The 14,376-nt window shown below is 38.6% G+C and overlaps 1 protein-coding gene across 27 annotated transcripts in view; it reads right to left on the bottom strand.

Moving 5' to 3' along the window:
• LOC130920019 (receptor-type tyrosine-protein phosphatase delta-like) overlaps positions 1 to 14,376 on the bottom strand; it is a 401,349-nt gene that overhangs the window by 123,763 nt on the left and 263,210 nt on the right. For all 27 annotated transcript variants that reach the window (XM_057842767.1, XM_057842771.1, XM_057842776.1 and 24 more), the window contains 2 exons: positions 4,318 to 4,463; positions 1,645 to 1,786 (listed from right to left, as the gene is read on the bottom strand). In XM_057842767.1, coding sequence (XP_057698750.1) covers positions 1,645 to 1,786; positions 4,318 to 4,463 — 288 coding nt within the window. The remainder of the gene's footprint in view (positions 1 to 1,644; positions 1,787 to 4,317; positions 4,464 to 14,376) is intronic.

Here is a 14,376-nt window from a genome sequence, read left to right as displayed (position 1 = left end):
TCCAAATTATTTATTTTATTTAACATCCATACATCGTTTTAGTATAAACATATGAATATATATTTATTTAAAAAAAAGTTAGCGAGAGAGAAGTCGGCCCGACCCGACCGTAAATATCACACATAAGTCGCTCCAGAGTATAAGACTCTGCCAAACTATGAAAAAAATTGCGACTTATAGTCTGAAAAATACAGTACTACTATGTATTTGCAACACCTTCCAAACTGCAAGCGTATTGCTGATTGATACTGTCAAGAACTTCTTCTTCGAAAGAGCCATTAAATCTTAATCTATCTGTTTGTCAAGAGAATTCGCAAAAAAAGTCAGCGCTTGTGAAAAGTGTCATGTCGCGTCTTTTACAACAATAGTACAGTGGTACCTCAACATACGATAGTTTCGACACACAATCTTTTCCACATCCGACGTAAAATTTGACTCGCCATGTTTCTACATCCGATGACATGCTCGAAATACGACGATTTATGACAGCACTGCAGTTTCTTGGTTTGGCGTCCTGCAAGACGGACGCGTGGCAATTTTTTTGGTGAGGAAAATTAGCATGGGTTCCAAGAAGGTTAGTGCAGGTGGTGAAAAAGGAAAAAGGTGACGCTTACCATTGAAATGCAGATTAAAATGATAGAAAAATCTGAGCGTATTGTGTGCGTCCGTTAACTGGCTAAACAATACGGCCGTAGAATATCTACGATTTCGACGGTCCTCCTCCGACCTCCATTCGCCAGTTTTTTAAAGTTAAGCTGACAATTATTATTGTGGTGGTAACATCGCCAAAGAAAACGCTAGCTTCGTCAGGTTTTTAATCATTTATTTCAGAACTTGTGCAAAAAAACACGGCTATTGTTCGCTGCAGTTGACGCCAACTACAACAACAAAACATTAAAAGAGAAATTTCTACATTATTACAGGAATTATTATTATTATATTAATATTTCCGATTTTTATTTATAATTTATTTGTTTTGCTATGTGCAATTGCCATTTGTAATAGTATCAGGAGTATTTATTAAGGATTTAGTGTAGGTTTTGGAGTTGTGGAACGAATTAATGGAATTATGATATATTCTTATGGGAAAATCCTGCTTGACAAACGACCATTTCGACTTACAAACAAGGTCCTGGAACGAATTAACTTTGTATGTAGAGGTACCATTGTGTCTCATATTACACTGGTGTGAAAATACACCAATCAGAGACCAGTGTGCTTTATTTGTGCTGATACCCATGAGTTAGGCATGCATGTATATTGACTAAAAAAAAGGAAGGAAATGAGCAATTGTTTTTCTATATTTTGAGATACTCAACTGATACATCAGAAATGACCTTTTACAAAATTAGATTTTTGAACATGGGAAGATGTTTATTTCATGATAATGGAACTTAGACCCAGGTGCTTATAGAAATAATTAATGAGGAAATTCGATTTTTTTAATCGTAGTTGTTATTGGCTTTTATCTACACTACAACATGTATTAGAGAGGGAAAAAGACAGGGAGACAAGATAAAAAAAATAAAATAAAATGAATAGTTGTGTTTTTCATTTGAGCTTTTGACTTCTGTCCAAGAGTTTGGATTTGTGCTTGGCGGCTGGCTGCGAACCCAGCTTGTTTGCGCGGGTGATGTCACTGACCTCGTAGCACACTTAGTCTGGTGGAGGCGGTGAGCTCTCCTGCCGAGTTGGAGGCGTGACATTCGTAAATAGCCTCATCTCTGGGGGTTCTCAGAGGCTGGATCCTCAGGACCGAACCGGACCCGTCGTCAAACTCAATTACCTGAATAGGGAAGAGGAAGATAAAGCATTGATGCTTATGCAATAGAAACTGTTTGTCACAATCAGTTGAACAGCAACAGAATTATGACTAGGAGTGGGAACCTCTTGGTACCTCACGATATGATACGATTTGCGATACAAAGCTCATGATAACGATGATCTGACGATACAACGATTATCGATACATTGGTCAGGAAATCAGTCTAGGATATTCTACAAACAGCTAATAAACAGAAAAACAAGCTTCTTCTGTGAATTGGAATGAGTTTATCATTAGTAGACGTCCAATCCATTTGAACTGGGAGGGTGGCAGCGAATTCATTCGCTGCCATCCCTCCCACTTCAAACGGATTGAACGTCTATGGCCGGTAGTGGCAGCCAAGGCCAGGCAATGAGGTAATTTTGGGCCACTTAAGGTCATTTACCTGTTAATTTTCAGTTACTTCCTGTTGATTTTGGGGTATTTTATGGGACTTTTCCTGTTTATTTTGAGTTACAGAACAGGAAATGTCCTAGGAATCACCCAAATGAATAGGCAGTGACTCAAACCCAACAGAAAATGATAAAATGAACAACAAGTGACGTGTAAATGTCCTGAAACTGAAACAGACATAATGACTGTGAATGCTCTGGTTTCGAACGAACGAACGCTCCCAGACTAAATGGATTGGGCGTCGAGCACCGTCAATGCAGCCTTAGAGTTAACTGAGACACTATTATGGTGGAAAATTTTGGTAGCAACTTGTTGGTTCATTTTTTTTTTTTTTTTTTCCCTTTTTAAATACATTGACACATTTTCAAAACGATATCTCGATTCTTGGCAGGAGCATATCGATAACCTTTTGGGATACAAAGTATCACGATATATCACCATTTCGATATTTTGTCACACCCCTAATTATGACCTAATCAAAGATGTATTAAATATAGCTATTAAATTTGTAATATGTATACAGTGTGGCAAATAAGTATTTAGTCAACCACTTATTGTGCAAGTTCTCCCACTTGAAAATATTAGAGAGGCCTGTAATTGTCAACATGGGTAAACCTCAACAATGAGAGATAGAATGTGGTGAAAAAAAACCCAGAAAATCACATTGTTTGATTTTCAAAGAATTTATTTGCAAATCGTGGTGGAAATTAAGTATTTGGTCAATACCAAAAGTTCATCTCAATACTTTGTTATGTACCCTTTGTTGGCAATAACGGATGCCAAACGTCTGTAACTCTCACAAGCTTTTCACACAATGTTGCTGGTATTTTGGCCCATTCCTCCATGCAGATCTCCTCTAGAGCAGTGATGTTTTGGGGGTTTTGTTTGGGGCTGTCGTTGGGCAACACGGACTTCCAATTCCCTCCACAGATTTTCTATGGGGTTGAGATCTGGAGACTGGCTAGGCCACTCCAGGACCTTGAAATGCTTCTTACGAAGCCACTCCTTTGTTGCCCTGGCTGTGTGTTAGGGATCATTGTCATGCTGAAAGACCCAGCCACATTTTCACTCAAAATCTCTCGATACATGGCCCCATTCATTCTTTCCTTTACAAAGATCCGTCGTCCTGATCCCTTTGCGGAAAAACAGCCTCAAAGCATGATGTTTCCACCCCCATGCTTCACAGTGGGTATGGTGTTCTTCAGATGCAATTCAGTATTCTTTCTCCTCCAAACACGAGAACCTGGGTTTCTACCAAAAAGTTCTATTTTGGTTTCATCTGACCAGAAATCTTGCTTGTTTGTAGGTGACTAAATACTTATTTTCCACTCTAATTTGGAAATTAATTCTTTAAAAATCAAACAATGTGATTTTTTTTTTTTTTACCTATGTTGACAATTACAGGCCTCTCTAATCTTTTCAAGCAAAAGAACTTGCACGATTGGTGGTTGACTAAATACTTATTTGCCCCACTGTACCAGCAATGAAGTCAATTAACAAGAGTATGAATCATTACTTCTCCATTTAAGGTTCTATTCTAGATAAAGCAGTATAGTAGTCTCCTAACTGAAACCAACTCTTGCCTTTAATGACAAAATGTGTTCAGAAATCTCTGATGTCAATTTCATGGGATATGTATGGGATATAATACCTTTTGGTGGCCTGGACTACTTGGATTAAAAAGCTATTGAATATGATTAGTACATGTAATGTTAGAGATCAGGATTGTGAATTCCAAGAGAAAGTATTCCGCTGAATGAAATCCAGTAAATAAAAAATTCCCACAGTCACTCCCAATGGACAGGACAGGCTTAATGAGAAATATAAAACAGGGTTACGCAGTATATTCCAGATTAAAAAGAAAACATTTCTGTGATTTAATCACAAACACGTAGACTGCAGGGGGTTGACCTTCTCATGGTTTGAAAGCACCATGAGACTTCTTAGTAACCATCTGAGAGGCAGCTGCTTCCTTCTAAGGTTGACTTATAGCAGCTACAACTAATAAATCATTTGAGAAACTATACAAATCTTATAAATATTGTAGCTTTGTATAATAATCAAACGAATGAGTACAAAACTGAAACGTGGAATCATACCTCAAATCTCTGGTTGCTAACTTTTTTGCCTTTCTTGTTCCACACAATCTTGGGCTGTGGCTCGCCAGCGGCCTGGCATACAAATGATGCTACTCCACCTTGGACTCCTGTCTGGTCTTCTGGGGTTCGGGTAAATCTTGGAGGAGCTGTGTGAAAATAAACAATAAAAAGTTAAGTTTTGATAGATATTAACAGAACTCCTAAACGTCAAGCAGATCACATGTGCTCTACCATTGCTCTATTGCATATTTACACATACACCCTTTAGTGGATTTATTGCACCAAATATACTGACACACTACTGATGTACTGCTATAATCTTTCATTTGCACATCTGCAGCACTTAAGTTTAAGTGACTGCACTAATAAAAGGAGGTGAAGGCTGTTTAAATCAGAACATGTAATGATTTAGTATATCATTTTTAGATTTAAAAGAACACTAGTCTTGAAAGTAATGGCAGTTTAGGGAGGGTGGGGACAGTGACCCTCCCATTTAGCACTCCTCAGCTCTTCAAATAATACTAGTGTCCATTTAGAATGCGCCCCCCCATTCCAAACAGTAAACTTGGTCTACAACAGTACTTGAAATGAAAGAAGTTGGAAATCCGTTAGGCTTTTTGAGTGTAAACTCATTCCTAAAGTACTCCTATGCTGAGAACTAAAACTGTGTGTCCGGGGTGTGTGGGTGGCTTTGTCTGTGAAGTGTCTTATTTGTTTTTTGTGTTCTGGTTCCACCATGTTTCTTTTTCTGCCCCGCACCACCAAAGAAGCTTAATATTTCTGTGCCATAAAGGATTTATAAAGACTTACTTCTGACATGACCACTAAAGCCCCCTCGTTCTAGGGACGCCAACAATATCATAACCACTGCCTCGGCGGGATTGTGACATCACGACATCAAAAAGATTGGGCACGTCAGTCACGGCACGTCATCGGCCGCTTGCCTAATGGCATTCCCGCCAAACCAGAAAATCCCTACTTAAGGGCTTAGTGCCAACTGCCCTGACAAAGGGAGAGGAATTGCTTTTTGCTGTTTAAAAGGAAGAAGGCAGAGTGGCTAAGCTTTTCAGAGAGTGCTAGAATCACAGGGAAGACAGAACAGGAGAAAGTCTGAGATAAAGGGAAAGATAAGCGAGACAGATGAAGAGGAGACTCAAGGCGGAGAGCATCGGGTTTCAAGTAGGAATACGGTAGAGACTAGGGAGACAAAATGGTGAAGGTCCAGTAACCTGGTTTAAATTCAACAAAGGAACTCGTGTCCAGTTGGGATGCAATAACAAAATGGATTAAAAAACTGTCAATTTTTAAATTCAAATTTGGATTTCATTTTTATAAACAATTAATATATTTATTGAACAATACGAGCTTGATTTGTATGTGCAAAATGGCTGTGAACCTGTGAAGTTCCAAACATGCTACGGTAGTTTACTGTTTACAGTACTTTGTTTTCTGCTTTTTTCAGGAGTGTTGCGGAGTTGTCCGAAAATGACTTTTTAACTGTAAACCAATATCCTGATATTGTCCAACTCCAAAAGTCTGAAAATATCAAATCAATACTGGTACATGTGGGTGTGGATTAAACATATTAATTATTATTCAGTCATTTATTGTTCATTTAATTTTTGCACCATGAATGCAATTGGTCTGCTCACATAACAAATCCCAAGCATATTAGTTTGGAGACATCTAACGGTCAATAAGCTTAACTGCTGTGCTAAGCTGTGACCACCCCTTGTACAAAGGCTTAAACAATTACTTTGAAGGCAACATGCATATTGTCCCAAAAACTGATAATGAAAAACCGATGTCGATATTGTCGGATATCATTTTAAAATGTATTTATCAACTGATACTATTGTCCACCCGATAATATCGGACAACTCTAGCATAAAGCGTACATATTTTTCTTTTGGCAATGCTAGTGTATTTCTGGACTATTTTGTTACTTTCTAGCGCTTAAAAAATATGTATATAATTTTTTTTAAAAATTAAAAACACGATCCTTTTCACTCGATTCTGATCCTCTGAAAAATGGCGTGATTTCCGATCACGTGATCGTATCGGGGACATCCTAGTGTCACCCAAATGTGCAAAATTGTGATGTAATTCATGTTGCATGTTCATGCGCAACTTTATTTATGGCAGTTAAGATGAATTGCAATGGCTTATTTTACATTTGAAACACCCATACAAAAAAAGCACAACGCAGGCAAAATGAGAAGAGGTGGGGAGAACTTTTGTCCCAAGCAAAAACACCACAAATTAAGCAATGAATTTGAATGAAATATAAAGACCCTGTAATAGAGGTAGGAATCTTGGAGCACCTCACGATTCGATCACGATTCAGAGGCTACGATTCGATTATAAATCGATTAATGATGCAAATCCTCTCTCCCCCAAAGCTATTAGCTGCTTTTAATGTTTCGTACATTAGTTAGAAAAATAGCATAAAAATCCTCTCAGGCTTAAATAAACTACTATTTCAGTATCAAGTTAATAGTAAACAAAATACTCCAGTCCCAATTCTGAATCAGCAGCTTTAAACTACATTCAGTTAATATAATGTTGTGAATCAACTGTTAAAATTGCTCTCGTTTTTCCATAATTTCCCTTCTGTCTACTTTCGACATGTGAAAGTTTTAAAACTCTTTCATCATTTAAAGATAGATTCAAGTCAAGATTTTGCCAATTTAGGAGTATTTTAGATAATAAGTTCATTTGTTCGCTCGGAAAGTTCCCTACAACAGAGCCTTCCGGAGATGTCTACTGCTTTAAGATGGCTGTTTACCAATGCCGGCGAGTCTGTCATTTTGCATCTACTTCTCTGTACATGTGCTAACGCCGCCAAGTCTGTCATTTAGCATCTAGTTCTATGTACATGTGATATCTACCGTAGCATTATATGGGCAAAGTTTGTAGCAACTGGGCCTTGTTTGTAGCGGCTGTCGGTGTTTTATCTAGCGGCATGAGTTGTGGATGTTTACTTTCGGTCTGCTCCTCACTGCGTCCCGAAGACTGCGCTGACTGGGTTTTAGTTCCGCTTTACTTAGCATATATAAATAATCGGATATGTATGTTTGTGAATCGTTCTAGAATCTTTACCGGCCGAATCGCAAATAACCTAAGAATCGGAAATTTCACACACCTTTACCCTGTAATAAATTACTGAAAAAAAATCCATACAAAATAATGCACTGTAATTAGTAGTAATCAGGTCGGCTTGTATTCCCTTTAGTAGAATTTCCAGAACATTAGTACATTAGCAGTATGGCCTGGCATTGCCGTACTGAGTTGTTGGGGTCAAGGTGTATTAAATCCAAATGTGTGAGCTTCCCCGTGACTTTTTAAAAAAAAGTTTATAAGTATGCTGGATGGATTTATCGAGCACCATGGCCCGGCGTTGCTCGGGTGAATAAGTGATACCTAGCATTTTCTATGCTACTTCGAGTTTCAAATTAATTTTCCGCACTAAATATAGGCCTAGAGGGATCACAGCCATCAAAGAACACTAAACGTAAAGTTCCACCATCCAAAAAACACACACAGACAGCCACACAGACAAACCCGCCATTACAGAGATTACGATATCCAGCCGAAATGAATCCCTTAATAATATTCTGGAAAATTACCCTTTTTAAAAAAAAAAAAAAAAAAAAAATCCTGCGTCTTTTTTTGGAGTACTCAAAGCCACAATGTAACATCACAACACATTTTGGGGCCGTTACATGGTGACGCTCCGCGAATACGACAAATTTTATATTTGCATTTATATGGTTCCGTCTCCATTTGAACGATGTTGCAATTCTGCATAAAAATGATGTAGTATTCATGCCAGGCCCTAGGGGACAGTGCAGATTTACAAGGCAACAGCTAGTTACTTCACCTCTTTAATGGGAACCCCCCCCCCCCCCACCAAATAAACAGAAAATGACTAGATATCAATCGGATGTGTCCCCCAAACTTCCCCAACTCCATTGACGTAGCACCGATCGGCACCATTTAAGTATTGGCACGACCGGAATTTTCGCGCGCGGATGGGAATTTTTCAAACGGCCCCGAAAAATTTTCCGTTCGCCCGTAATCGGCAATTTTCCGGAAAAAAAAAAAGTTTCAAAATGTATCTAGTCCTACAATTTTTGACCAAATCACATAATTTGGGCATCAAAAATTCCAGGACGGTGAGGGGCATAAAAGTTGAATACAGAATTTGGAAAAAAAATTACGGTTCCCCGGAAAATTGCCAAAAACTTTCCCATTCATTTCAAATTGGAGAATTTCCTGTTCTCTTATAATGGGATTTCCAATGGAATTTTTAAAAAATTTTTTTACATTGCATTGATTCCATTGACGTCCATGGCCGTCAATGGCTTCGTGACGCCACCAACCTCCTCAGCCAGGAAGACAACATACCCACCCACTCCAAGCAATGGCATTTTGCCTTTGCTCCAAAAGGCACAGAAATGCAAACATTAAACATATTTAAATTAAAAATATTATAAAAACACTAAATTAAAGCCGACATTCTGCCATGTTTACTGTTTTTAATGTTTAGTTGCAGGGCTGCGCACGCCCAAAGTGACATGCGCGACGGCTGACGTCATCAGCGCGTGAGCTTTCCATTTATATGGTTGCAGCGCAAGCAGCGCAATCGAATCCTTCCACTTTGGAGCCCAGAATCAAAGATTTATTTCTAAGCCTTCTGTTTTCGCTCTCACCATATAAAGGCGAGGCCATTCTGCAACACAATTGTTGCGTCTTGGTGTCGCAGTGTCACCATGTAAACTGCCCTTTAATTTTGTACATGAAACCGTAAAGTTTGAAAGTCAACTGAGACATTGTAATTGCAATAAGATGGTACTGTAGCCTCCACAATCAGGGATTTTCTATGCTAATTTTGGAGTTTCAAATTCATTTTCAGCACTAAATGGAGGCCTACAGAGAAAAAGCCATCTAAGAACACTCACAGAAACATAAAGTACAACTGTGTAAAATTTCATCAAAATCCGGCCAGCCGTTTCAGAGTCCATAGGGAACGAACAAAGCCACAGTCCCATTTATATTTAGGTATAGATATTTCAGCAAAAGAGCTGATTTTCATGCACAAAAACATTTTTTTCCACCAGAATATCATTCTCAATGATTTGTTTGTCATTATACAAGCACCATTAAGATATCACGCTGGGCCTCAGGAAACTGTCGAATCCATCTCTAATTCAACTCATCCGAAACGATACAACAGATTGACTCAGTAGGGAAATAAATAAATAAATTGTTAGCTGCAGCCCCGAGCAGCCTGCGCGCAAACTGTGCATTAATTTTCTGGGATGCATGAGCGAGTGAGCAAATGTGCATGCCCCCATCTGAGAGATAGTGAACAAGAGACAAGAGAAAGGATGAGGAACGGTACAGTCGCCCTCTTAATCCTCTTGCTAATCTCTCCCCCACAAAACAAATGAAAAGTGTAAAGCCAGTCATGGCTCACTAAAAGGAACGGAAAACCTTTCAATTTGTTTTTTTATCTGAACCCCCATCCGACTCCCCTCCATTCATGATGATTGTTTGAGTCTCCCCTGAAATATTGCTTTGCTCCTCACGATGTTCTAAAGATTCTTCGTCACTCCATCACGTCTTTCCTGCGCTGCAGCTGCTACCTCTTTCATCCTCCTCCTCGTTACTCTTTCTTCATCTCCTCCCTCCATCTCTGGGGTGTTATGTAAGTCCTCCTGTCACATTGACTGACTTAATGAGGGGAGGGTGTGTGTAACCGTATGCTCTTCTCTCATCTCAATCCACTCTTCTACTTTTATTTCCCTCCACCCCTTTCTTTGTTTATGATCTTTTTTCATTTCCCGTTAGTTACCTTTATCTTTTTTCCTGTTCTAAAGCAATCATGTCTCATGCAAAGTGACGGAACTTGGTATTTATGTGGAAGGGCAGCAGCGTGAATATTTCAGTGATGTCAAATGAGTAGTTGGCCTGACAAACGAACACTTAAAGGGAACCTTGGACTTAAAGACTTGTAGGCTCTAATAAGCAGGGGTGGAAGTGGCTAGAATTTCTTGCCGGAACTCCCCGACGTGAAGGCCGTCACGGAGCCAGAAATTTTGTTCATTTATTTATTTCTTTTTTTTGGGGGGTGGGGTGGGGAATGAAACCTCACAAAACTACTGAAATGCAAAGAAAACTGTTTTGGCACAGTTATTTCTATAACACATACAAAAACTGATTTTCATTCAAAATAGTATTTTTTCAATGATTTGCAAAATAAAAGTTAACAAAAACAGCAATACCCCTCCACTAAATGTCAAATCTCAATTTTAACTACTTAAGAACACGAGATGTATATTAAAATTAAAGTTAATGTAAAGATTTACTTTTGCTTTCTTCTTCTTCTTTTTTTTTAATAATAAAGATATAAGTAACACAAATTCAGAAAAATAAGTACAAATGACTTATATAATGCGGAGTGAAATGGAATATATTTTGAAGATCACGCATTGACTTTTTTAAATCATAAGGAAATGAATAAGTAGCCTAAAATAAATGAACAAATCTACCGTATAGGCCCGAATATAAGACGGTGTTTTTTGCATTGAAATAAGACTGAAAAAGTGGGGGTCGTATTATATTCGCGGTCTAGACATTATAACCATTCACGACGCAAGATGGCGCCAGATATCATTGAAGTGATGTTCTGTCATGACAGATCTCAGCTACTCTCAAGTTTAACCAGTTTGCATTATTTTATTGCAGTTTTTCCTTTTTCAGATTTGTTTCAAGACTACAGTTACAGTTAGACTTCACTTTGATGGTTAATGCAGTTATTGCAATTTTGTTGTTTTATCACAATAGATTGGTTTATTTACATTTCAAAGAAGCCCTTCATCTACGAATGTGATTGCACTTTACATATTTAAATGTTCAGATATTAAGATTTGAATGAGGCAAAATAACATGTTTTTTCTCGCAAATATATTGTTATGTTTCAGATGTACTTATTATTATACTAATCATGTATGTATATATATATATATATATATATATATATATAATACAAATTATTTTCTGCATAAATCAGAGGTAACTATCTCTGCTGATCATATGTCAGTATGTCAGCCAATTGAACTGATAAATGAGTCCAGGCGTTCTGCTTTGCTGCGTGCATTCGCACATTGACGTGACTCATCATCGTCAGACTCAGATAACTGCAGCAGCTGGGGAAACCTCCATGCCGTCCGTGGAATAAAATAAATAATAAATATCTGTGGAAACAGATTACGCTACACAAGCACTTTATTATGCTTGTTCTTAACACTTGTGTATGTAAATCTGATGTTGGTAGATTGTTTTCTTCTTGTAGATGAAATGCATGTGTGGCCTTTTTTTTTTTTTTTTTTTTTTTTTAAACATAGCGTTTTGACAGTTGCCGTCATATTTTTGGAATGAAAGCACCGTGTACCGGAACAACATTCAGGCCCTGAGTCTTATACCGGAACTGCGTTCCGGCCCTGAATCTCATACCGGAACTGCGTTCCTGACCGTTCTGCACCCCTGCTAATAAGCCACAAATGTTCTCTTTTCTTAAAATATGTTATTTGAAACACATATATTATTGTTGTTGATTTAAAAATCTATAATATTTCGTACATGTTTTGACCTACGGAAGGCGCCATGTTTTACGCATGAAATGCACGCTTGGGGTGATGACGCAGTTGGGCTGGATGGGAGAATAGCTGTGCTAGCTAGCAAGCGAAGCTAGTGTGACGACTGGCATGATTTTGTCACATTCTGCTGCTGGTCAAATTGTTTTGTTACAGAGATGTGGGATGAGTTCCCGACATCGTACCTGCATCCAATTCTAGCTCATGTCTTCAAATCGATCCTAGGCGGCTTGCCAAGATATTGACTTGCTGCCATTTGACAGTTTGTATATCCCTTCATTACTAGTTGCATGATTGCTTTGTTTTTTCGTTTGTCTGCCTCTCACTGCGGTTTTCCCTGATCCCGACCTACTGTCACAGACCCTTTTTGTGTCTCCCTTTTTCCGATCGTGTGTTTTTATGTCTGTTCAATTAACCCTTTTACGCTATCCCTATGTCATTGTTTTCTGCTTGCTGTCTCAAGTGAGCCACGTTTTATAATTCCATGGTCAAGCCAGCCGCTCAACACATATGGTTTGCGAATGCTTTACAAGCAAAATCATGGCTCCAACGTCACGTGGAAGTATAGTCCTGTGGTCCTCGCTCTCGTGTGTCGCACAGGAAACGCGGGTTTGAATCCTGCTGGAGACCTTCATTTAATTGCTTTTGCTGCACATTTTGTGTAATATCGACAGTACTGTCCTGCTCGTCACTTTTCCCCTCGGGTTCAAATTGGAAGGGCACAACCGACGACATGTTTACGTAGCTAACGAGGGACACTGTGGAAGTACGGCAGCGCTGGCCAGTGACGTCACCGCCCAGAGTGCATTGCGTCGTCAATAACAATGGCGACCTGCTAGTTAAACTAATTTTTCAAATTAAAAAAAAACAAAACAAAAACATTAAGAAGGGTTTGAATATCAAATTATTATAACTCATACTAACATTTACAACTACAAGTCTTTCCGTCCATGGTTCCCTTTAAAAGAGGAAGTTCAAGGTTTCAAATCGAGTATTTTACTTCCTTAGTATGATCCGAGATAGAAATGAGGGCAAAATTACTGAGTGGTACCACAGAAAGAGATTTAAATGGAATTAGACGGCGCCAATCTTCCTTTCTTCATGTGTCTGTGTGTGTTTGCATGTTAATGCGTGTGTGTGCGTGAGCTCGCATTGGACGACTGGAGGAAGGATGGCCTACATAAAGGTCGGCATATAGTGGGATCTGATCTACACAGCAGATGGCGGGGATTACAGAGTCAGCTCCCTGCACTGGACAACTTTTTTAAGTAAAGATGTGTGATAAACCTTGATCCCAAGGTAGAAGACTGACATTTGCTATAATAATTGAGTTTGAAGCCAAATACAAGTAGTAGCACAAAATAGTCTGCATTCCTAATAACACAAGCAAGACCTCATTGATTCTGAATGAAAATTCAAGACAAGAAGTTGGCTGAATTTAGTCAAAGGTCAAATTGTAAGAATATTTGTTTTATTGGTAGCACTAACAATCGTTCAATGGTTACGCAGACATTTTCTACATTATCGAAGTATCACATTAAACAGCAGTTAGCGTGAATGACGTTGGAAGAGGCATCATTTATATATGCCCTCTTCTGCATATGTATTGAATAAGTTCAGCTCACTCACGAAATTACCTGCAGAAAATTGCAACAAAATATACATACAGTATTCTAAAAATAGTATAACAAGTGTATACTTGTTCTATAGGTTTTTGGCTTGGTTTTAAGGTCCAAAAGAATGTGAGCAGATGAAATAAAATATGAGTGAGTTCCAAGGCCAAATTATGCCATTCAAGACGCGTTAATATAATACTGACCGAGGGAACTACGCTGCATACATTACAAGGGCGTAGGTTTGCATAGTGACGGTAGGGACAAAACATTACCAACTTTTCAGGATGCTCAAATTGTCCCCACCAACTTTTAAGCAACTACAGTTATATAGGTCCTTTTGATGGTCTTACCATATGTTTTAATTGTTGCAATTGACCCCACCATTATTAAGTTAATTATTTTCATTAGGTTGAGACTTACATGTACCTCTTGCTGCTGAATGTGCTGGTCCATTTTTTCCTCCTAAACGCACATTTGATTGGATGATGACTTCACCCCCCCCCCCCCCCCCCCCCCAAACACACACACACATACATTAGAAGTTTTTTTTTCAGTCAGCAGCAGCCACTGTAAGACATGCAAAAAGACGTCAATGTTGTGAAGGTGGGGAACACAACCCTAATTTTGCTACTGAAAGTCTGACCTGCATCAGAGTTAGCATAACATTAAACTGTGTGAACTTGTTAACCTGCAAAAGTACGTAGCTCACGTAGTTAGAGAGAAGTGTCCTCCTTTATGTGTTTTCTACTGTTAACATTAATTCAACTGTGAGAAATGTAGTT

Source organism: Corythoichthys intestinalis, chromosome 8, assembly GCF_030265065.1.
Source record: "Corythoichthys intestinalis isolate RoL2023-P3 chromosome 8, ASM3026506v1, whole genome shotgun sequence".
NCBI lineage: Eukaryota > Metazoa > Chordata > Actinopteri > Syngnathiformes > Syngnathidae > Corythoichthys > Corythoichthys intestinalis.
This window is presented reverse-complemented; position numbering and strand designations above follow the sequence as displayed.